This window comes from Leptidea sinapis, chromosome 21 (assembly GCF_905404315.1).
Source record: "Leptidea sinapis chromosome 21, ilLepSina1.1, whole genome shotgun sequence".
In the NCBI taxonomy this organism is placed as follows: domain Eukaryota; kingdom Metazoa; phylum Arthropoda; class Insecta; order Lepidoptera; family Pieridae; genus Leptidea; species Leptidea sinapis.
In genome coordinates, this window is record NC_066285.1 from 9,642,103 (window position 1) to 9,666,819 (window position 24,717).

Genomic DNA, 24,717 nt, shown 5'->3' on the forward strand with positions numbered 1-24,717 from the left:
TATTGTTTAAGCGTATAGTCAACCCTCAGACTAGGTTTAAAATGATGTGCAAATGTTTCTGAAACGCCTGCGATAAGTTTCTAGCATAGATTACGGCATTAAACTTTGCTCGCAATCAATTTCAGGAGAATTAAAATAAAGATACAAAACTCAATTCAATATTTGGACCGCCGCGCTGTTCCCTCCATAAGGACCCAGTTTTTTTATAATTTAATTTCAAGTATAATTTAATTAAACAAAATAGTTTTTCGACTTTTCCCGATAGGTATTATAAGACTACTAATAATTACTTGTCCAATTTCATAGTTTTAATTCAACGGAAAATACCCTGTAAATTTTGATTCTTTTGAAAATGTCGAACTATACGTTTTTTGCTTCATAAACGGCCAAACCTTCTTTGTAACGTTAATTTTACAAGTTTGATTTTATATTTACATACAAATATATCGTTTTAAGTTTAACCCGTCTCCACGCATTTGCGAGATAATGGGTCTTGACCGTTTTTTCCTTGAAGTACGGACCAAAAATGGTTAATATCTCATTGTTTTACATTATTGTAGTTGTAAAAACAAACGTTTTTGATAATTGAAACAATCCAGTCATTTCTTAGTATGAAAAGCTTACTGTAGAAATGATCCTATGAAGTAAGGTTTACCAGTAGGAGGCTCCTTTGCACAGGATGCCGGCTAGATATTGGGTACCACAACGGTGCCTATTTCTGCCGTGAAGCAGAAATGTCTAAGCATTATTGTGTTTCGGTTAGAAGGGCGCCGTAGCTAGTGAAATTACTGGGCAAATGAGACTTAACATCTTATGTTTCAGACTGTTTGGGTATTACAAGAATACAAGTCCCATAGTAACATAAAATTTTGGACACTGTAAAGGGATGCCAAGTAAAAAGTTAAATTAAATTAACTAAAACTATATTGCACATATTTGTGCAGTTATTTTTTGTTCTTGAGATCCAGCGCTTAAACACCAGATCTGGAGCCGAAACACTGGAGTCATCAGAGACAGCCACGAGCACTTTGTTGTCGGAACGTCGCGTCGTATTTACATGAATGGTTGAATCTACTAGATTAGCATCCATTCTCTGTAATTATATCTACTCTCGACCCTTTACGTACTGGTATCTTACCACATGTATTACGGGGCGTGTATCGAACGGCTTTTTATTGTATCTGATTTTAGCCAGACGTTATTGTGTGTTACGTGGGGCGGGTCCTTGCTTTCCTTAAAACTTTGCAAGGGGAGTAATACCTGGTCTATACATCATGCTCGAATGGGTGCTAATTGTGTTGACTGATAGATAAGCAATGCTTTTATGTATTTAATATAATATTTCAAACAATTGTGTATTTAATACAATATACAAACTAAAACAAATCTTATAACTATATTTACAATACTATGACTACATAAAATTAAAACTATCATTACGTGGAAGCGTACCAAGAATACTGGCAGCATTTCCGCGTTGGATAGCTAGGCTGATCCGTTGACCGAGACAGTTGCCAGCGCTTGGGTTTCCAGTAGCCTTATTGGGCGTGAAGATAGTATTTTGAACATTCTCCGCGTCTCTTGGCCCCACGGGCCAAGTTTCTGAGACGAACATATTTGCGATGCTTGCCGTCTTCGGCAGTCGAAGCTGCAGCCCCAGCAAATAATGTTAATATTATATTTACTACTAGCTGACCCGTCAGACGTTGTTCTATTCATAAAAAATAAAAACTCTTGCGAGTGGAGTTGCGTAAAATCCGTTCTTAGCTGACCTCTACTCGGCGAAAAAGGAATATTCATACCATATTTGAAGTCTCTACGCCTTATGGTTCCAGAGATATCGTGATGAGTCAATATATAGATCAAAATCTCTTATTTATTAGTAGTTAATATTATAATGCTTATATTATATTTATTATTAATATTGGTATGGTTTTTTTCCTTCAGTATTTCATCCGCTGATAATTATAACATTGTATATTATTGAATATAGTGAACTCACGATACACCATACAAAATAAAATATATAAACTGCTGAATGAAATCTTTCATTATATTGATTTAAGAATGGCAATCTGACAATCTGAAGGCCTACCATCAACTTTTAATTAGTGATGCAATTCCGATGCAGTTCAGTTTAGATACCTACACTGAATCGCTAAAGTTCGTACCATGAAGTGCCTTTTACTGAATGGTGTTTGGATCGCTTATTGTACGAATGAATGAACGAACTAAATCTACTTGATTTGACGTCAACGTAAAATTCGATCGCTTAAATGATGTCGTCGTATGAAAAGCAAAGCAGTTAGTTTTAGGTCGTCAAATGAATTGCAATAAGAGTTCATGGTAGGCCCGCTGGTCAAGATCGCTAGAATACGTTGGACCGATCGTTGTGGAGATCTTTGGGGTAGGCATTTGTCCAGCAGTGGACGTCTTCCGGCTTATGATGATGATGAGTGGCAATGAAATGATTACAAATTCTTCTCATTTAATTAAAATTTTTCGGAAGTGGTATTTTTTTATTAGGTATTTCTCCTTCACAAAATCCCAGCATATCACTACTCGCTTGAAACCTATTAACCATACACATCATCTAATCACCATCAGGATCCATCTCATTGCAGTTTCAGAACTGTATTATATTATCTCCATGTCAGCTTGGAGACAATAAGAAGACAGTGTTGAAGGAGAGCAGTTGTCCGCAGCAGTTATCATTCGGACCTTTTGTCCCATCTGAGTAAGAATGGCCCAAAACCTAAAAATATTTTTCTTGTTATTCTATTCTCCAAAAATGCTTCTTTCAATACAAACTTGCTGAGAGCTTATGTTCGAGGCAGTAGAGATTGGTTGTTCAATAGTCATAATTTGCCATATTTTTTTTTATTAAGTTAATTATTTTGTACACAAATAAAATTTGAAAACAAAATTTTATGAACTATGCCGGACTCGAATCGCGACCTCTCTCATTCCGTGCGAGAGCTCTTCCAACTGCGCCAACCGTTCGAGTGACGTAGTTGGTAAAATTTTGTATGCTTTGTCCAACAGGTTGTGGCTTCATCTTTTTGTTTTCAGTTTTATTTGTGTAATTAATCCCAGAAGTGAGGGTTATCGCTTTAAAAACATATCAAATTGTTGTGTTTCCAAATAAAACCATACAATATTTATCATGATATTATATTGCTTATCAGTACAAACAGATTGTCACTTATAATAATTATAATATTATTACGACTTTACATTTTTATAAAATGCTAGTAAATGCAACAGATAAGTAGTTAAAGGCATTGCGCTATCACATGATAATTGAGCATCACCAATTATTATTGTTGTTAAGCCAATATAAAATTTAGTTTCATTTATTATCAAAATGTACAAATTATAATAAAATATTTCCATACAACATACTACAATATTACCTTTTAAAAATCTCATAAGCTAATAAGGTACATAGACCATTAAGAATATTATTTAAAATTTTACTAATAATACAATATTTACAATTTCAATGTATTTGCGGGCTTTTTCGTGAAAGCGCAAACGTTAATAGAGTTTATATTAATTTGCGGCTCCGACAATATTCTCAAACGACCCTATACTTTATAAGAAGAATGACGCTAGAATGTTCTAGTATAACAATTGACAGCTGTCAATTTATGGGCGGGTCTAAAATTGTATTTGAGCGCGGCTTCCTGACTGGACATTTACACGTCCGATCTTCTTCCGGTATCCCTCACTCGACACATCGAATTTTGAACCTTATATGGACTGATTTATTAGGTAGCTGAGACAATAATTTAACGTTAATAAAGCAACCAGAACATTTTAAATACTATTTTCAAGAGCACGATGAGATCGTAGCAGATTTCTGGAATGTGTACAATATTGTTTGCACTCGGAAGCATTATCGGGCGTGTACTTTCAGTCTTTTCATCTACATAAAATATTGTATTAACTATTAACGCATTAAATAACTTAAAACAATAGATAATTCTCACACACATTCACAGCACATACTGTAATCCAATTAATTTTTAAAAATAAATAATTCTAGAAATGCATTTTAACTCGGTACGACGTAATGTGCGCCAATTGAGGCTGTCACATAAATTAAAAATTTTGTTACACTAATAAGTACCAACAAAAACAAACATAACATTAAGTACAACATTACAAAACATAAAATTGTGACACGTATTAAAGGTATTTTGATAGTATTAGAAGCTAATATCACTAGAAAGGAAAGAAACGAGATTCCTTGGGTTATCAAGAATTATAATATTGTAACTCTTGAAACATGAATTGGACAAGTTGTGTCATCCAGTTCATAGGTTCAAGTTTCGTTTCAAGTCAGCGTATCTCATTATCTCGATATATAGCACCGTACAATATGCAATCACAATTTACCCCGCGCTGATTTGAAACGAAACTCATAATAATCTTTCTTAATCAATATAATCTTACGCTGTAGGCTTAAAGTTATTAATAATCTACAATACAATCTAAACTTAAAAATACCCCTTACCATCACCAAAACATTGCACATAATACCCGATACTTTGATTTTTTAATTGCATTCCAGCCTAACTCACAGGCAGATGCGATTGTTAAAAAATTAAAGGTATTTTAAAATCTCGTCCTTAGGTAAAGTATCAAACTGATTCAGTAGATCTTTAAAACAATACATGGAAGACATTAATTTATTTATGATATATTAAAACCATTTTAATCAACGGCACTGGGTTCTTTAGCTTTTGTTTTAAGAAATAGCGGACGGAATAAATTCGTGGTTAGTAAGTTAACGTAATCAATTATGAACAGGCATTGGTAGCTGCCCTAATAGTTGATTAGCGAATGTTGCGTTTGTGAATTTAAAGTGCCTTTTATCGTAGAATTTGAGCAGCGCAGGAGAGTAGGGATGTTGTTTCTTCAAATGCATGTAATGTTCTTCAGGCTCTGACGTTGTATGTCCACATTCTTCGCAAACGTACATCTGTAATGATAAAAAAAAGATTTACAATTTAAATTTAAAGACAATCGTTTTTGACGATATACTTATTGGACTAATTAACTTTTCAGGACCATAAATTAACATATAATGTATATTTTGTTATAACAATATAAAATTACCTTTGTTCGTCTTTCTTTGTATGCATACGTGTGCTGTACTCCATGAACTTTGAGGCAGTGCGATTCAAGTGAGCATCTTTGAGTAAATGATTTTTCACAGAGGTTACACTTGTACGGTCTAACACCAGTATGTGTTCTTGTATGTCTCTTTAGATCAAAAGTGTCATTGAAACCCTTTCCGCAAAATGTGCAAAGGTATCTTTTAACATCTGAGTGGCATTTCATATGCCTATTTAAAAGCCTCTGTAAACTGAAGTTCTTCGAGCAAACTCTGCACACAAATTTAGAAGGATCATCGTCGCAAACTAATACTTGTTTATTTTTTTCTTCTTCCCTTTGCCTGGCGTTTGCTTCTGTGGCTAATGGATTCTTAACGCCGTGACCTCCGTTAATAAACTCCAACGGTAATTCTGCTGGTAATCCCAACTGTAAATAATTGATAATTTAATAATCAAATCAAACTAATACGAAACTAACTTTCAATTATCAAAAAGTCTTATTTAAATGCTGAGCGTTTATAAAAGAGCTTTTGATTGAAAAGACTATAAAGATAGACTATAGTAGAAATTGCAATAGGTTAAAGCATAAGTTGATTCAGGCTTGGCGTTATTTAATTACTTTATTTTTGTACCGATCTTTAATGTCACCGTATTGAATAAATATCTATATAGTACATTCGTGATGACATCAAAGAAAATTGTGCAGAGCTTCGCCTTAAAATCAAATGATGCTTACCCTTTGTTGCAAGATTTGGACTTTAGTATCGTTGACAGAGCCTTTCTTCAAACTTACAGCAGCAGCAGGACTGAGTGATGAAGTCTCAAGATGATTTGTGCTGTCCAATGAGTTGTTGCCTCCCGGTGATGGAAGTGAGACACCAGTTGGTGAATCTAAGTCCAATGAATGACTAGCAAAAGGGAACCCAGGAGATAATATTTGTTGTCTTTGTTGCAATTGTACATGGATTTGAAGTTGTTGCATTTGTCCTTCGTTATGTTGTAAGAGCGCTGGGTTGAGCTGCATTAATAAATCTGGTCGTTCTTTTGAAAAGCCGTAAGATGAGCCTTGTTCGAAAGCTAAGTAATTAGCTTTTTCATAATATTGCCGACTTAGGGTTACTTGTTCTGCCAAAGATTCTATATCGACAGCAGCATTATGGACAGAATCTGGAGTAATTGATGAGGATTCTCGAATTTCTGAATCTGTTATTTGTTCAACGTGATTGTTCAGCAGACTGGCGAAGTCTTCTGTAGAATCAGAAAGATTATTTAGTATTGCTTCATTGGAAGCAAATGTTAACGTAGTGTAAAATTGGTTGTTGTCTATAACGTCGTCTCCCATATCAACTACCATAGAATCGTCAAAATTGTTACTGTAATTTCCAATGGGCCCAATATTTTCTAATTTATTTTCGATTCGATCGTAGTCAATGTCTTCATCTTTGAGTGCTATCCCATAATGAGCATTTTGCATTAAGGAATACTGTTTACTTTGCTCTGGAAAGTTTGTATTAGCGTTCTCAGCATTTTCACAATCCATATTGAATCCGTTTATCATATTAAATTCATTGGCAAAATTGCTATTAGCATTAAATGAACTTTGTCCATTTTTAGTATTTGGTCCGAGAGTTTCGTAAAATGGTGGGAGGCTGCCTGTCGGTGGACTATTTGGTCCATAATTAGATCTACCATCACGACCATTACCACCACTGCCTGATCCTCCGCCCAATGCTCCTCCACCTCCCGAAGAGGGCGCAGCACTACCTGCTCCAGAACTGTAACTTCCGGAGCCCCCAGTACTCTGTGAACTTGAATTTGAACTATTTCCATTCGTAGATCGTCCGTGGCCAGCAGCGGCGTTTATTATACCAGGAACTTTGTTACCAGGACAATTTCTTAGAACTAATACTGGTCTAGCTAAAATACTGTTAGCTATTTTTGAGCTACTTGTGCGTCGTTGTTCTCTGATTTTCTTTTCAGTTTCTTCATCTTCTGTCTCTCCCCTCTTTTTTGCTATAGCATAGTCTATGGGTTGCTCTTGTTCTGGCTCTGTAGATGGTAAAGTTGCTGGGAGACTAATTTCTGATAGTTCCTTTTTGTTGTCTCTAAATTGCGACTGTGATGGTGTTCTTTGTATAACAGAGACCTTTTGGCATCTTATATTATGGTCAATGGCAGGGGATGGTATAGAATCTGGTGATGGCGAATTTCTCGATGGAAGAACAACAAGTTCACTCTGTAAACAATCTTTTTCTTCCTTTATCAGTGGTTTGTCATCAGTTTTTCTGTCATCAGCAACAGCAACTGGTAGATATTGTTTTCTTTCTGCTTGCGTGAGTACATGTCCCCTGTGGCTGCCGTATGGAATTTCACCTCCCAAAATCGATGATATAAATCTCCTGGGTTCTTTAGTGCGTCTTTCATTCGGGCTTTTTCTTCCATTGCTGTCTCCAAATATATCACGATCTGGAATTAAAATAACTCTGGTTAGACTTAATTGTTAAACTTAAAACAATTCATTATAATAATAAAACATATTATCAAGGTCTGGTATTGTCCTTTTATATAACGTATTCATCAAGCGTCAAAGGCAAAAGGCCTCGATGACGTCACTGCAATGTGCCTCCATAACGGTAATATTCGCCTCCATACACGCCCACATAAATCATAATGCGTTCTATGTGTGCGTGTCGCATTATAAATAAAATAACCAGCCAGTTATTATCCAGTAAAACAAATCATAGAAATATAATTTTTACGGCTTACATAGTGGTGATTTTAAAAGTATTTAAATAAACCAAAAATCTGATCGTAGGTAGGTATACTTAATAATGCATTCTTGTATTAAAATTCTCATATGAAAGAAAATTATCAACCAAATACAATATTAACATGGATAATTACTCCTAAAATATTCTTAGGTAGTCAAGTGAAAGTCCCAAGGCTGCAACAAACGAGTCCCTTTGCCCGTTCGTGCTTTTGTTCGGGACCAAGGACGGGGCCCACATTGTTAGGCCCTCTTTTTTTGAACGGTGTTTGAAAATGTATGCGACTGCTCAACAAAGCGTGCCAACGTAAACTTGATTTTGAAATCAGTTCCATATAAACAAAAGAATATCTACATTTCTTTCACTAACATTCAAAGTTCATGTGCAGAATTGATTTTACTGACGGTATGTGCGGATTGATGCATCTACTGTACTCAATAACTCTTTTGTTTATAAATATTTATATAAATTTTTTTTTTGTCTTACTCGTGTAAGCCATTTAGTTTTATATGTTTGAGTATTTTTGTTGCATCACTTTGCATAATATATTGTAATTGAAATGATTCGCAAATTACATTAAAAATAAGAGCTTGTAACAATCTGTTTTGAAAAGAGCAACCTTAGAGCTTCTTGCTCATTCTTCTCTAAGGAAATCTGCCTTCCGAATGAGCTGTACGAAAAAAAAAGGATATATTTCAGGTGTTTTATAGGTTTGATATTAAATACGGGAAAATAAGTAAAGTTTTATATAATGTTATGTATAATAATGAGCATAATTTAAATAAACTATACTTAAGAGAATCTTGTAGCATTGAAGTTGTTGCTAACGAGCTCTATTTAAATAGTGCGGTTTTTATTCTAAAACGGTAAGTCAAGGCCTTGTAATTACCATGTCCATATCTATTCTGTTAGTTCTTGTTTCCTGTCGAGAACTGTATAACCAACCTTGAAAACCAACACTCATTATTAGACCATTAGCGACCTTCTACGCGCGAGTTTTGGCAATAATTAATGAGACTAGATTATTTAACGGAACAGAATGTTATTAAAATGTTAATTAGTATCAATATTCACTAGCTTTTATACTACAACTATCTTTTTTATAATATAAACACTTATGTCAGTAAGGAAATTGAAAAATAGAGCAAAAAAGTGTTTCCGTTCTTACATACTGTTATCAGTATTAAAGTTTTTACTGATGAATGTTTGATTACACATCATTAAAATGCTAATGAATGAACTATTTTTTCATTGTAATTGGTGAATAAATATCCTATAAATATTTTTTTATGTGATGTATCATATGGCGATAATAATATTACCTCAGCGTGGGGCAAAGGGCACTATTTTCATAAATTTGAAATTCATTATTATGTAATTACATATTTCATTGATATAATATAGATAAAATAAATCAGTATGTAAAACTAGTTTGCATAATTCTCGCAACAATCAATGACAAATTAACGTTGTTAATGAAACCATTAAATAATTCCGCGGTTTAAAACTTAATTAGTTGGAAACCGCAAATTATTTTTGAAACGTACAAGGTACTCGTATCATAAATTGTATTTAAAATAGATACAAGTTTTAGCAAGAGCTACAGTTATTTCATATACATATAGTTATTGTATAATTATTGTGCATATTCAGCGATTTAGTATTAAAATCGCTTAGGATTTTCAATTACGCCTTTTATGCCTTTTTACGACTAAGGCTCAGTCAAACAGCAGAAACATCAGCCAGCCGCAGTATATTATATTTAGAGCCTTTTTATTATATCAATTTATACAGCCTCTTAAATCTTATCACTTGTTTAACGGAGAAGAAACATATAATTACAATACAACATAAATTTTGCCCTCAATCGTTTTTACAACCGGTTATAAATTTGCGAAAATTCCAAATTTACCAAATCCCGAATTTTACTTCTAGTAATTTATTTCTTTAATTAAACATATAAACAAATCAACTGTTATTTTTATATATGTCGCAGGTATATTGACAAAGCCGTGATATTTCAATTTCACTAGTGATATTATAACTTAACGGTAGATTGTCAATCGACTTCATTTCTTACAATTTAAACTTCTGGTTTTAGTGACATTGTAATGTCACGGGTAAACTGTAGTGATATTGTATGGTAATTAATTATATTTTGACAATTTTACTGGTAGTTAGTTCATGAGCCGGCCTTTGTGCAGTAGTAGGTCCCAAAAAAATTTTTACACTGTTAATCTAAATGCACTAGCCGAGCGTAGCGTGCCACGATAGCGGCCGGCGAATGCCAGAAGCGAATCGGCCCATGTTCACTACTATTTTAAAATAAATCTCAGCTAAAAAATGGCAAAACATGCTCCAATGTTTACTTTTATTGTTTGGTAAAATGCGTATGAAAATAAATTGACCAATCAGAACGCTCGACGTATCACACTACTAACTTCATTTGTAATATACCTAGATTAATAGCAATATCACTATAGTCTACCCGTGACATTACTATGTCACTAAAACCAGAAGTTTAAATTGTAAGAAATGAAGTCTATTGACAATCTACCGTTAAATTATAATATCACTAGTGAAATTGTAATATCACGGCTTTGACAATATACGAGGGATGCACTAAATACTTTTAGTGCATCGGGAATCAAGGAATTGACACAACATTACTATTTAAAAATGTATTAATTGCTTTTCGAAGTATTCTCCGCAAAATTTGACACATTTTTCCATACGATGGAACCAATCAATGAAGCAACCATTCCATTCGGAAGTTGGGGTCTCCAAAATGGCTGTTTTGTAGGCGTCCACAGCTTCTTCAGGTGATGAAAATCTCTGACCACGCAATTTATTCTTTATTTTAGGGACAGTATAGAAATCATTAGGGCTTAGGTCGGGGCTGGCTGTACGGCGGATGGTCTAATAATTCTATGTTTTCTTGCTCTAAAAACTCTTTTGTTCTGTGCGCGGTGTGAGAACTCGCATCGTCGTGATGAAGAATGATGCGGCGGTTGCAGTTCTCTTTACGAAGTTCAGAAACGATCTGTGGTAAACAAATGCTAGCATACCATTCTGCATTAACCGTTATTTGTCCCTCAAGAGGAATAGTCGAAACATGGCCGGTTTTGGAGACAAACGTGGCCACCATTTTTTTTGTAACACTTCGTGAACGAACAATTTTTGTTGGCTTTAACTCATTTTCGAACACCCAAACTCGTGACAGGTTTTTTGTTTTGGGTTCGTACGCGTATATCCAGGATTCGTCACCTGATACGATGTTGTATACAGCATTTGAGGATCCTGCGTGGAATCTTTCGAGTGTTCTGACGCACCAAGTAACGAGAGCCGCTTTTTGCTCTTCACAGAGCAAGTGCGGTATCTATCGGGAAAACAACCTTTTTTTTACACCTAATTGTTCATGCAAGATTATTTGTATTTGACTCATGCCAATGTCTAAAGTTGCCTGAATTTCTCGGTATTTCACATGTCGATCTTCCTCAATCAGCTTGCGCACAGCATCAACGTTTTCTTTGGTGACTGCAGTTTTTGGACGACCTTGACGGGGATCATCACTGAGCTTGACACGTCCACGTTGAAATTCAGCAAACCAGCAATAAATTGTGGTCTTGGATGGGGCTTCATCACCAAATGCAGAAATCATCCGGTCAACACACTGTTTTTGTGTTAAACGACTTCGAAAGTCATAATAAATCATCGCTCTAGAATTTTCTCGAGTCAATTCCATTTTCTCAACGACTATACAAGTTTGAAAAGACCTTGTGACAAGACCGAGAATCTTTTTTTAAATAAATAAATGGTATTCGATTTTTAAAACCAATGAGTTTTCAATTAAAAAGATTTTAATATGACAGGAACAGTGGAAATATTCCATTCCCGATACGTTTAGTGCAGCCCTCGTACCTACGACATATACACTGATACTTGTAACAATGTAATATCCAACATTCTTCTAAGTCAAAGCCGTTACATTGAAACATTGCTTTAAATACAAAGAAACGGTTGTAAAAATGGCAACACTAAACTTTATAAAACAGAGGCTTGAGGCGGACTAGCATGTCCTTGTTGCCGGGGTTATCGGACGCTATTAGCATATAAGCGCTTTGAAAACGTATGACGGCTACTGAGAACCGCTGAGCACGGGACATAAAAGTCCGTTGAAACCTTTTTTCCATAAACATAAGTACCGATAGCACACGGTACCTCGGTTGTAGTGTGTTGGATCGCTAAGGTCGTATGCAAGGACATTTTTTATAATGCTTAAATCGATTTTTGTTTGACAACCTTAATTCAAATATATATTCAACTACATATTGTAGATACCTGAGAATTCATATTCAGATTTAGTATTGCTTTAATGTTTTTTAAATTAAATTCTTCAGGCGCTCTGTGCTCTGTCTTTTGTTGGTACTGAATGTAACTGAGCTGTGACGCTTTGCTATGTAACGCGGGATGTTGGCTCGAGACAACGTATATGAAAGTACACCAAAAAAGTTGTGTTGCGAATTATTAGCCTCGCCTTGAAGAAGTTTCACTTCTGTTGTCTGGTGCTTTAACACGTTTTTTTTTAATAAATTGAGCGACGTTTCTATTTAGGGTGCAAAGTGATAATTTCAATAATCTAATTGAGGTGTTGAAGTCTGTTCGGGATTGTTCTAGCGACGCGACATAAGGACAAATTTCATTTAGCGGCTTATGAAGTTTCTTTTAAAAATACTTAACTAACATAAATAACTGAACATTATTATTTATACCTTTTGAAATCAGTCAATAATCTGTTAAGGGTCGGTTGGTGGTGTAATTGGTAGAACCGTTGACGCTCACCTACATGCCCTCGGTTCGATTCTCGCCTGCTATGTTCACATTGGAACATATTTGGTTTTCGAATTTATATGCTCCTACATTAATTCAAGGCTTTAAAAGGTCGAATATGCTCTCGGGATTCCTCAGTTTTAACCGGAAGTGTGGACTTTAGTGATTAAATCAACTGTAAATTAGATCCTGTATATGGAGCCACAACCTGAGAGTATATGCGAAGGGAACGATGGCTTGTCCATGCTATAATCATCGTATTTGTTGGATGCAATTACTTATTGTCACAGTAAGCATCCTTACACAAACAATGAATTCAAGCTCTAAAGTTTGATGCATCCAATACACGATAACCTCTATTTATACAGTTAAATATTTATTACTTTTTATGAACTCATTATTATTCTTTTTATTATTAATAATAAAGTTAATTTGACTTTGAACAAGACATACCAAGATATACTGTCAATGCGTCACTCGGACAGTTGGCTCAGTTGGTAAGAGCGCTCGGACGGAACCTGAGCGGCGCGGATTCGAGTCCTGCATCGTTCATAAATTTCGGTACAAATTAAATGTGTTAATTATGCATTAGTATGTTCTAAGTTATAATACTCATAGTATGCTCGTTTGTCCTCCAGTTCAAATATATCATATCCATAACCGAATACAAAAACAAGCTCAAAATATATCGAAATAATAATCCTCATCAGCGTAAGTTATTATTCAAATCCTCAAGATACTCTAAACATGTGTTTGCCAAATAAATGGCCGGTACTTCGTGTCTCTACGGACTGGTTGGTACAAAAACTGTTCAACAATTTATTATAACTTTGATCACCGCGTGAATCACAACCAGATTTGGAGAGGGTTAGTGACCTAAATGTGTTTAGCAAAAACTTCAAGGCTAGAAGCACATTTAGAATATTATACGAGAACAAAAAACTAGCTTAAAGAAACCGAATTTTTTGTTTTCGTAGGCAGACCTTGTAAATAGGTGTTCGGTTTACAAACAAGTGCTCAAATAAACCGTTATTTAAAAGTTTCGTTTGTTAACATTTTGGTAATTTTTTTTTTAAAAATGCATGTCCTTAGTGTGAAATTTTAGTATAGGAACAAATATGTGTTCAGTGTCCGATTTTTTCCCGACTCAAGCGAAAAGCTCGCTTTTTAAAGATTTTTTATGTCAATTATCTTTTTGCAAAAATATAATGTAAATTATATTTTTAAAAATGTATTTATTTCGCAGGCAAGCTAACTCTAAAAGTTTTCTCATAAATGTATTTTTTTTGTTTAAGACTAGCTGACCCGGCAAACGTTGTTTTGCCATATGAATTATTTTTAGTGTTGGACCGTTTTTTCTTCGACTTACTATTAAGTGTTAATATAATATAGCCTGGTGGCTTTCTATTGGTAACAGAAATTTTAAAATCGGTTCTGTAGATCCAGAGATTATCATTATAAAGTACTTGATATTTTCGTAAATCTGTCAATATTTTATATTATTTTGTTATTCGAGACGGAAACAAATCCAACAAATCAAAAATCATGAAAATCACTCCAGCCGTTCTCCAGCTATAAGTGTTCGAACAACTAACTATATTGTGTATTTAATGTATATAAAGTGGAAATAAGTATTTTTTATGATGTTCACTCTTACAAGTAGCTTACAAAAGTTTTAGGTAACCTATATTAAACCACATTTAAAATACAATGAATATTTTAAATCTAATACCACAAAGAACAATGTCATTAAATGGTTCAAAAATACTTACACACGTAACTCTAAAATCGTGACTTTAGCAATAATCCGCAATCTGTACGAAACGCGTGCAATTTTTTTTATTACAATCAAGTTACATTTTGTTGAGGATTGTCCTTTAAAACGGCTGTCATAAAGATTTGTTGGTATCTTGATTGTACTTTATAGAGGACACAATTGTAAGTTATTTATCTTTTAAACTGTTGGTTGATACTTGGTAGAATCATTTTTCTTTTGTCATATTGTAATTAAGTTACAAGAGGGCGGTGTATATTACTTACCATTAAGTAACAAAGGCGTAACCTTAAAATTTTTACATAATAAGATTATCATTTTTCTAGATGTTTAAATATTTTGTATTAACATTAAATTGGTGAATTATTGAGATTTCTTGTTGCAAGACAAAGACTTTTTTTATGAAAATACGGGACGAGACGAGCAGGACGTTTAGCTGACGCCCTGCCCATTACAATGTAGTGCCGGTCAGGATTCTTGAAAAGCCCAAAAATTCTGAGCAGCACTACAATTGCGCTCGTCACCTTGAGATATAAGATGTTAAGTAAGTCTCGTTTGCACAGTAATTTCACTAGCTACAGCGCCCTTCAGAACGAAACACAGTAATGTTTTACACATTACTGCTTCACGGCAGAAATAGACGCCGTTGTGGTACCCATAATCTAGCCGGAATCCTGTGCAAAGGAGCCTCCCACTGGTAACTACTATGTATACTATACTATACAAGAAGTTTGAAAGAATAATTGTATCGCAATTTTGGAACGGGCGGACGGTCAGAGAGGGGAGCAGACATGGTGAATATGACTTGTAAATGCAGCTGTAATAATAATGACAATGTTTTATTGGTCACTTTAAACAAAATCGGTGTTAGTTTGTTGAAAACAACGTTCACGGCTTACAAAACAGTGCACTGGTCTTATCGCTTGCTCGCAGTGGACTGAGCGAGTTGCGAGGTCGAAGTCGAAACTCAGTAAGCAATTATTTAATACCACAGTGGTATACTACTACTAGTAATTATATAGAAGTCTTTGTTGCAAGATGAGAAATAGACAAATGAACATACATACGCATCACCTGATATTGCCTCTTATAACACCAGATGAATCACAGGAGCTTTGCCAACTTTATAAAACGTTTTTGCTTTTGATGTTTGTACTAAGATTCGAACCCGAGACTCCATGCCAATAGTCAGGGTCTCCAGTGGGCTATTTGAGTCGATGAACTCAATAAAAAATAATTAAAATGAATTTATTTTGCAATAAAACCCTAGATGGAATCTTTGTTCCAGCTTTTTTAGGATGCGAAAATCTTAATTAACTTTGGACTTAAATAAGAAAGACGGCTTTAAATACAGTCATTTATTATTTATTCGCCAATGGGCCAGAAACAAGAATCTCGCAATTTACCCAAAATTATTGCAATGTTCTGATTCGTCGCATAATCCAATGATACAATGTATAATCTTTTATCAATTCTTTATATTTGCAAACTAATGTACTATCGTGTGTTTGAAAGTTATTATTACACAAATTAAATTTGAAAACAATATTATTGATCCATGGGGGACTCATCCCACGACTTCTCGCGTTCATAAATTAAATTTGAAAACGAATGTTGTTCATAAATGTTGTTTTTAAATTTAATTAATGAGAAGAAAGAAAAAAGAGTTTTTCTATACGTATGATCCAACAGCTGTTATCCAAAGACCATAAACAGTGACCGAAAGAAACTAGAAGTTTAGCGCAGATGCTTTATTGAAATGGCAGCAATAATTATGGATGTGGGCACCCGCGTCTTGAAGCGACGTTTGCAAAACCGGTGCAGATATAAAGAGGACTTGGAATGGCACATGTGTGACCAGCTATTCCTAGAACTCTTCACGTGCAAACCATCTTGTGTCTTGGACGACAAAAAATTAACCGACTCTTTAAGTGGCAGCAATTGAAAAAGGTCCACCTTTGCATCAGCGATAATAATACGTAAAATTAGTATTATTTTATGCAATTATTACAATGGAATGAGTAGTATTTGTATATTTTGGGATTTCTAAAATAGCTCTTCATCATTCAAATCAAATCAAGTTAAAAATACTTTTATTTCATAGGTAAATCATATTACACTTGAAATATGTAATTTTCTAATACAGCTCATTCGGAAGGCAGATTTCCTCAGAGAAGAATGAGCAAGAAACTCTAAGGTTGTTCTTTTCAAAACAGATTACGTGTTACAAGTTCTTATTTATAATGTAATTTACAGATCATTTCAATTACATTATATGCAAAGTGCATTCAAGTTCTCGATTACTCTGACTGGTGTTTTTGTATTTAAATTTTTCCACCACTATGCATTATTTATCTTGTAACTACAATTTCTAATTTAATTTCATCTGCACACATCTAAAGTATTGCTGCTATGGAAATGGAATAAATAGTACCCTTTTGTAATACAGTCCTTACTAGTTCGAAAGGATAGGCCGATAATTACCTACATGTCAGTTACTTAGTAAATAATGAAAGTTCATTATTGAATATTATTAAGTTATATCTATTGTTGATTTATATAGATTTATATAATCTTTATGTATATAAATCCAGTGTCCTGATGTTTGTTTCCAGTGAACTCCTAAACGAATGAACGGATTTTAATGGGGATTACTGCATGTGGTCCAACTGACTAAACTAAGTCCAACTTAAGAGATAGGATAGTTTTTATTTCGATTTGGGACCCATAATTACTTTTATTTCCAATATTTATTTTGCACGGACATTTTTTGTATGAAATAATTAATTGATGCATGGTTTAACAGTTCTGCTGTGAAACAATTTCATTAAATAACAACAGGGAGCATATTTTACGAAATAATATTCTTTGATATTATTAGATATTCTTGATGTTATGATATATTATTGACAAATTCATAAAAAAACAGTATTTTATTTATTATTTACAGAACAACGTCTGTCGGGTCAACTAATATATAATTTTATTAAAGATATTTGTATTGTTATTGAGCAGAACTTAACCCCGGAAACTATTATTATATGAGCAGACCCTCTTCTTCGCTATGTATATTTCGTTTACGATAAGTTTTTTTTAGCAGAATCCTAATTACTTTTTTTCTTATGAAAATAATGGACGAGACGAGCAGGTCAATCAGCTGGTGTTACTTGATACGCCCTGCCCATTAAAATGCAGTGTTGCTCAGGATTCTCGAAAAACCCAATAATTACTACTTAACAATTTCACTAGCTACGGCGCCTTTCAGACTGAAACACAATAATGTTTACACATTACTGCTTCACGGCAGAAATAGGCGCCGTTGTAGTACCCATAATCTAGTCGGCATCCTGTGCAAAGTAGCCTCCCACTGGTATACTTTACAGAGTTAATAGCGAAGTATCACTGGTATGGATTTGATAAAAGCATTTATTATAATAATACACACGGAAACTTCAATTTTGTAAAATGAATGTAGAAAACTCTATTCTAAACTCTATAGTAGAAAATTTGTATTCAAATAAAATTTGCTGTTAGCTCAGTTGGGTTGAGCACTCGCACAGAACGCGAGAGGACGTGGGTTCGATTCCCGCATCGTTCATAAAATTTTATTTTTTGTAATCCTAGGGTTATCACTTTAGAAACATAATAAATTGTCTATTTGTATTACCAAGTGTGTGCATAGACAATAACTATTCAATCAGTACTTTTCAAAGCTAAGTAAGCGAGAATGGAAGATATCGGTGATTAAAGCTCAATTGTTTGGCTTAAGTTATTCCACGAACAGTTTTGCACCACTGTGAATGTAATCGGAGTATTTTTATCGACAATCTTTGTAAATCCTTAAAAAGGTAACTTCAATACAATAGGCGGTCACACAATGGGTGCGCTGGCCACATGCTTGTATATTTGTTCGTTTTTGAGAACGAATTCGGCCAGATTGTTCGAATATGTATATGAACCTGTATAGTACGTATACAAATGGCTTAATGCATTTTTACATAGATTATTTTAGTCTTACAAATTGTTTAACCAACTTCAAAATAGACGAGGTTCTCAATTCGATTGGTTTTTTTTGTGTGTACACCGATTATCCTGATGTTTATGAAGCGATTTACACGATTCTTATTTTGTTTGATGAGGAATGTTTGCCACATGTAATAGCAGGTACCTACACTTGCCACGCGTGACTTTGAGCGGGATAGCTTGGTGTAGAACAAATAAACCCAAGCAGGCAGACACCAACTTAAGTCCCATCTACCCCATACAAATTATAGTATTTTATTAATATTAAAGGTATTTAACTTGCATAAGAGGTGTATTCAATTCAATCTTTTTTGTTTTATACTTTTCAGTTTTTGAAGTCGGTTTCTTTAAACGTAGTCTAGTAACTAACAATTCAGATGAGATCAATATAATTTATTATATGTTTTGAATGTTGCAGGTTTTGATGTTAAATTTAAAAAAAAGGTTGTGTAAATTATTTTCTAAGGTGGAAGAATAAAATGGGAGGCTTTGGATGCCAGTTAGGTTAGGATAGCGGTGCCTTATTCACCTGTGAACCAATAATGTGCAAGTAATACTATATTTGGTTTGAAGGGCACAGTAGCTATTACCGGGCTAATGAAATAAAATAAAGTGACGAGCGAATTTTAATGCAGCTCCAAACTTTTACTTTAATTAATAATCCTGAGCTGCACGAAGTTGTATTACAGGGCGTATAACTTACTCATCTCGCCACTTCTTCTCATAAAAAGGTATTGGTATCGATGTCTGTCACCTATATAGTGCAGGCTACGTCTAGTTTGAGACTATATTAAAATAAGTGTGAAGTAAGTAATTAATTTAAGGCCACATAATATTATTACTAAATATCACTAGCCCCAGTTTAGTTTTGTCGATTTTTTAGACACATGTAATGTTCACATTTAAATGAATGAAATGTTATCGCAAAAATACTAACATTAGTTCGACACGATAAAGGCGTAACAACTCACTCAAACTGGATTAGTTTTTTCAGCTAGTTTTTTATTTGAACTCGGTTAACTACTTATAGTTGAAATCAAGTATAGAATATCGGTGAAACCCTTTTTTAATGAAAGATAATAACGGGAATGCATAATGCTTACTTCCTATTGCCACCACGAATAATAAAACAACGTCGCAGATATTTCATCTCAACCTTTTTGCTTTTATCTATAATATCCCCGTCTAGCTATTACACCGTACCTACTGAGCACATTTGTGAGACGAGTAGTACGTTCAGCTGATGGTTATTGATACGCCTTGCCCATTACTATGCGGTACCGCTCAGGATTCTTGAATAACCCAAAAATTCTAAGCAGCACCACAATAATTGCACTCGTCACCTTGAGACATATGATGTTAAGTCTCATGAACCCTAGTAATTTCACTAGCTACGCTACCCTTCAGACCGAAACACAGTAATGCTTACACATAACTGCCTCATGGCAGAAATTTGTTATACCCATAATCTAGCCGGCATCCTATGCAAAGGAGCCTCCCACTCATTGCTTGTTGTTCTTCTTATATAGTAGTTTACATAAAGCTATCGGCTAGAATATATAAATGTACTATATATATTCAAACACTAAATAGTTATGGGTTTTTAATTTTTATTTAAGACACACACTCTAAATGCTTCTTGAGGTACATCACTATTTTTATTTAACACACCATTTTTATTTTACACATTTTTTTTTAATAAAATTCGATTATTCGATAATTTTTTAATAAATGTAATAAAAGTTGTAATAAAAATCGAACTAAGACATTTTGAACATGTTTCAATTTTTATAAAAAATTTGAATAAATATTCGATTATATTTGAACTAACTATAATCATATTTGGTGAGACTGGCTATGGAAATAAGAATGGATATTATGCAAAAGTTATTTTGTGTCGGTACACAGTATGTACTAGTCTTTAAAATAAACTTTATTTCAGCAATAAATATTTTTTTAAAGCAAATTACTGTATTATTATAATAAATTACTTTGAGCTACGTGCGAAAACTCTCGTAGATGTCAAGGTGTCCGATGATGACGTCATACCTCATAAGCCAACGATAACGCGTTTAATATTACTACCAAATTTTTAGGCGTAATTATTGAGCCGTGACGTCATTCATATTACAGTTAACGTGGCCGTTTGCCGTATTTAATACATTTATTATATTATACATCTTATTAATCTCAATTATTAATACGAAAAAAGAAAAATTATAGAAGTGTATTATAAAGGTTCAAGTCAAAATATAATATAAAAATATCTATCTAGTTTAAGAAAATTATAAATGGTTCCTTGTTTGTCGATTTTATTTTATATTAACTGACACCAATTTTGTTAAATTAATTTAACAATTAAAAAGAATATAATCAAATAATCGATAATTTCGTAGTGATTTAGGTTCAAAATATTACTTAATGTTGACGAAGATAGTGCGTACGCGTTGAAGTCTTTTGTATAAACACAATAATTCCCAGCGATCAACATATTTATAATAGCGATAAGATCGCTTGAATTTCAATTCATAGAGTATTACAATTACACTAATGAGTGTACAATGTAAGTAAGGTTATGTTTAGGTTTAAATATGTTACAAAATTATCAGACACACGAAAGTAGTTGAGATGTTTAAATTTCGACTATTATCATTTGTTTGTTGTGTCTATTAAAGGTTCATTGCATTGTCCAGAAAGTGTTCTATCTAACTACCCTTAAAATTTCACTACTTAGACCTGTTTCTTCTGTAAAGCTTTAGATTTTTCGGGACCTTTTTGACGTCTCGTTTCGTCTAGCATCTCCTCAGAATTAAAACAAGATGTATCTTCGTATTAATTACATTCTCACATTTTGTGTTATTTGTTGTAATATTTGTTTGTTAATAGATAATCTACTATCCAAATTATGGTGTTACAGTCCATGTTTGCACTTCCGTCCTCTAAGCACTGTTTGATGAATCAACATCTAATGTCCTCTGTGAATTATCGTTAGAAGACATAATTATGTTGATTGCTGACGTCGATTTGTTTTAACAACTATTCATTTATTTTGATTTATTTCAGCCGGAAGACGTCCACTGCTGGACAAAGGCCTCCCACAAAGATCGCCATGACGACCGGTCCTGCGCTACCCTCATCCAACGTATTCCGGCGATCTTGACCAGATCGTCGGTCCATCTTGTGGGGGACCTACCAAAACTACGTCTTCCGATTTACTGCCGCAACGGCCACCTGTCCGTTGAACTACGTGCCCTGCCCACTGCCACCTCAGTTTTGCAACCATGTGAGCTATGTCAGTGGCTTTGGTGCTCCTACAGATCTCCAGAACTCATTTCTGTTTCAATCTCACAGGAAAACTCCGAGCATAGCCCTCTGAGCTTCCTCATAGAGCCCATAGTTACCGACCACGTCTGCGTTCCGTATGTCATCACTATCAACAACTATCCGAGGGAACAATTATTCGGCGTTATATTAGTGCAAAGGCAATAACTGACAGAGGAACACGGTAATTACGACGTCACAAAACTATGGAAACCGTTAGCCTGACTCTCTACCAGAATGATTTGCACCTTCGGTATCATATTAGTATTTACTATACACAAGATATAAATTCACATAATTTATAAGAAGCATAACGCGGCCCTTTAGTTTCCTGTTCCCGTTTACTGTCTACCCTTTAAATATCCTGACCTTTTTGCACTTTACACTTAAGTACAGGTGTCGAGTCACCTGTGTTTTGTGCTATCGCTATTCTATTTATATGTATGAAGACACAAATGATAAACTCTATGCGGGCACTTTTAACGGTAATATCGATTTTTGCGAAATATGTTATTATTGAGCCATTCTACTTGTATTGATATAGTTGCTACAGTTTTATAGTTGTCACAAGAGATAACTTTACTACAAAAGTGTAGTTACTTACCCCGTTATTCATAATAGTCTGCTAACTTAAAGCATTGCTAATTCTTACTCTGTCTTCTTCTATTGACCTAAGTCAGAATGAGAAAAAACACTCCTTAGCGGCTGTTTTAAGTTAGCGGACCATTATGAATAAGGGGGTTATACTATATAATAACTTCAAACAGTCGCAAACAATCGAATTATTTTTATTTCAATTAATATTACTTTAATTAGTGTAACATTTGCAACAGTTTATACATAATATTACCAACTAATAGAAAATAATAATAATAGTATTCCACGCGCAAACACTTACGCCTAAAAACAAATCTTTGAAATAAAAAGCTCCCAATCAGCCAAAATACTGTCGGTAAAAAAAGTGACGCAAAAACAATTTTAAATTTCGATTTAAAACAGAATTCGAATTTCAACTGTAAATCTGTACAATATGTAGAGGGAATACAGAATCGAGTTAATTAGAATTACAATTGAGATTGCGGTGAGTAACCTAAATACAAAGCAGGCGTCGACGGAAGCGCGCCATTGTGCTGCAATCATTGACACCTCGCTGATGTTTGATTCAAACTTGACCATGCACGGCCAACATCTCTGCTGTACCTATGTTGTTTTATCTTTATCATAACAGGCCAACATATTGTACGATTTAATCTCAAATCCTCCCAATTCTACGAAAAGTTTTAGCGTCTAAGAAATAATTTGTATTCCTAAATCCATCAGCGATGCTAAATAGAAATGAAATCTACATTTACACTTATCATATTCTTAATGGATGTAAAAGCTATTCGAAATATAGATAACTATTGTAATAAATCATATTAACAATAGATAGTTAAAAAAACAAAAGAGAAAAATAGTATATTTTATATTAATAATGTTTCAGTTACCAATATTAAATGTAGACTGGAAGTATAATAGACAGATTTTTAGCGTGTTAGTGTTATTAAACATAAATGGAACATCGCAAAAACATGACAGTTAGGTACTGTGTGATTCACACCTTGTGACTACCGTTAAAGTTTGACGGAACTCTTCTCAACATTGCGTAATAAATTATTAATAAAACTATAACTTAATATTTATTTATAACATCTAGAAGGGACACAACCCATATGAAAACAGAAGAACCACGCATTAAGCACATGATCGCAGGTAGAATTATTGAAAGGAGTTACCAAAACTGGATTTAAGCTTACTATAAAATCTATTTTCGAGAGAATAGCCGTTATGGAGGAAGTAAAAGTATTCTAAATACCCGTGATTATTAAGGTTTTGCGAAAATTTAATTTAGGATTATATACGCGTAAGCAATGAAAACACTGCTAGTATATTTATTACACAAGACGACATAAAAGGCGTCGTTATTCATTTAACAGGATGACAGCGAAGAAACATGTACAAAAAGATGTCTGAAGCAATGAATGGACCCATTATGTGTATATTATGGATGTCGGAATGAGACTCACCGATACATTCCTTATCCTTCTTGGACAGAAGCGGGATGGGACCGTCGTCTAGTGGAGAGCCAGTGCACAGAGGGTCCGACTTGCCGGTCAGAAGTTCTTGGCTCTCTTGCAGCCCGAGCTGTTGCTCGTGGAGCCGCTTTTTTATCAAAAAGATTTTCGGCATTTTTGTATTGAATCAACACTTCACTAGATCCAGTTTTTGTTTCACAAAGTCTAATAACTGATAGAACCGCGTCCAATATCAGTGTTTAACACAAGTTTACATCGTAACACTGCACGGTGGGTTACCTCGCGTCGCAGATAATGTTTTTGCGCGTAGCTAGCGGCACAAGTAGTACCGTTGGCCGCTCCGAAAGGACTGAGAGGTAGTGGGTGTGCGGTGTATGCAGCACCGTTGCCTGAGCACAGAACAGGTCCGCCCGCGCCCGCGCCCGCGCAGGTCTCCCGACCGCCGACCGCCCGGGCAACTGTGAGTCCGATAGACCCGCCGCGCCCGACCACAACAAACCGGAGGCCTACTCGACGTACAGTACAGTAATTATTCTACAAGCCTCCACGCACTATCGAGACATAACCATCAAAATGACAGCTACGAAACGGTCCAGATGACATCACACTCTCAAATTTCAGTTTTAATGTACATGTATGCCATAATAGGTCTTCAGTAATCGTAGTCTGACCGTTATCAAGTATTTTTTTAAGTCTAAAACTTATTTTAATGGTCTTGTTCGCAGAGTTTATTAAAGTCATGCTGATTTTTGCCATTTGACATTTTAAAATTAATTGGTAATATTATTTTATCTTATACA

General features: G+C 34.5%; 1 protein-coding gene and 1 pseudogene across 2 annotated transcripts; both read right to left on the minus strand.

The window, feature by feature from the left end:
• Nucleotides 1-565: 565 nt before the first annotated feature.
• On the minus strand, nucleotides 566-654 carry LOC126970740 (small nucleolar RNA U3; annotated as a pseudogene).
• Nucleotides 655-3,158: 2,504 nt separating this feature from the next.
• Nucleotides 3,159-24,281, minus strand: LOC126970622 (transcriptional regulator ovo-like). 2 transcript variants are annotated; one of them, XM_050816670.1, is made up of 4 exons: nucleotides 23,909-24,281; nucleotides 5,920-7,592; nucleotides 5,128-5,553; nucleotides 3,159-4,990 (listed from the first exon to the last, which is right to left on the minus strand). In XM_050816670.1, the coding sequence occupies exons 1-4, from the start codon at nucleotides 24,069-24,071 to the stop codon at nucleotides 4,805-4,807; spliced, it is 2,448 nt and encodes an 815-aa protein (XP_050672627.1). In that variant the 5' UTR covers nucleotides 24,072-24,281; the 3' UTR covers nucleotides 3,159-4,804. The 2 variants fall into 2 exon arrangements, with proteins under 2 accessions (XP_050672627.1, XP_050672626.1); XM_050816669.1 differs by having other exon boundaries at nucleotides 5,863-7,592.
• Nucleotides 24,282-24,717: the final 436 nt, after the last annotated feature.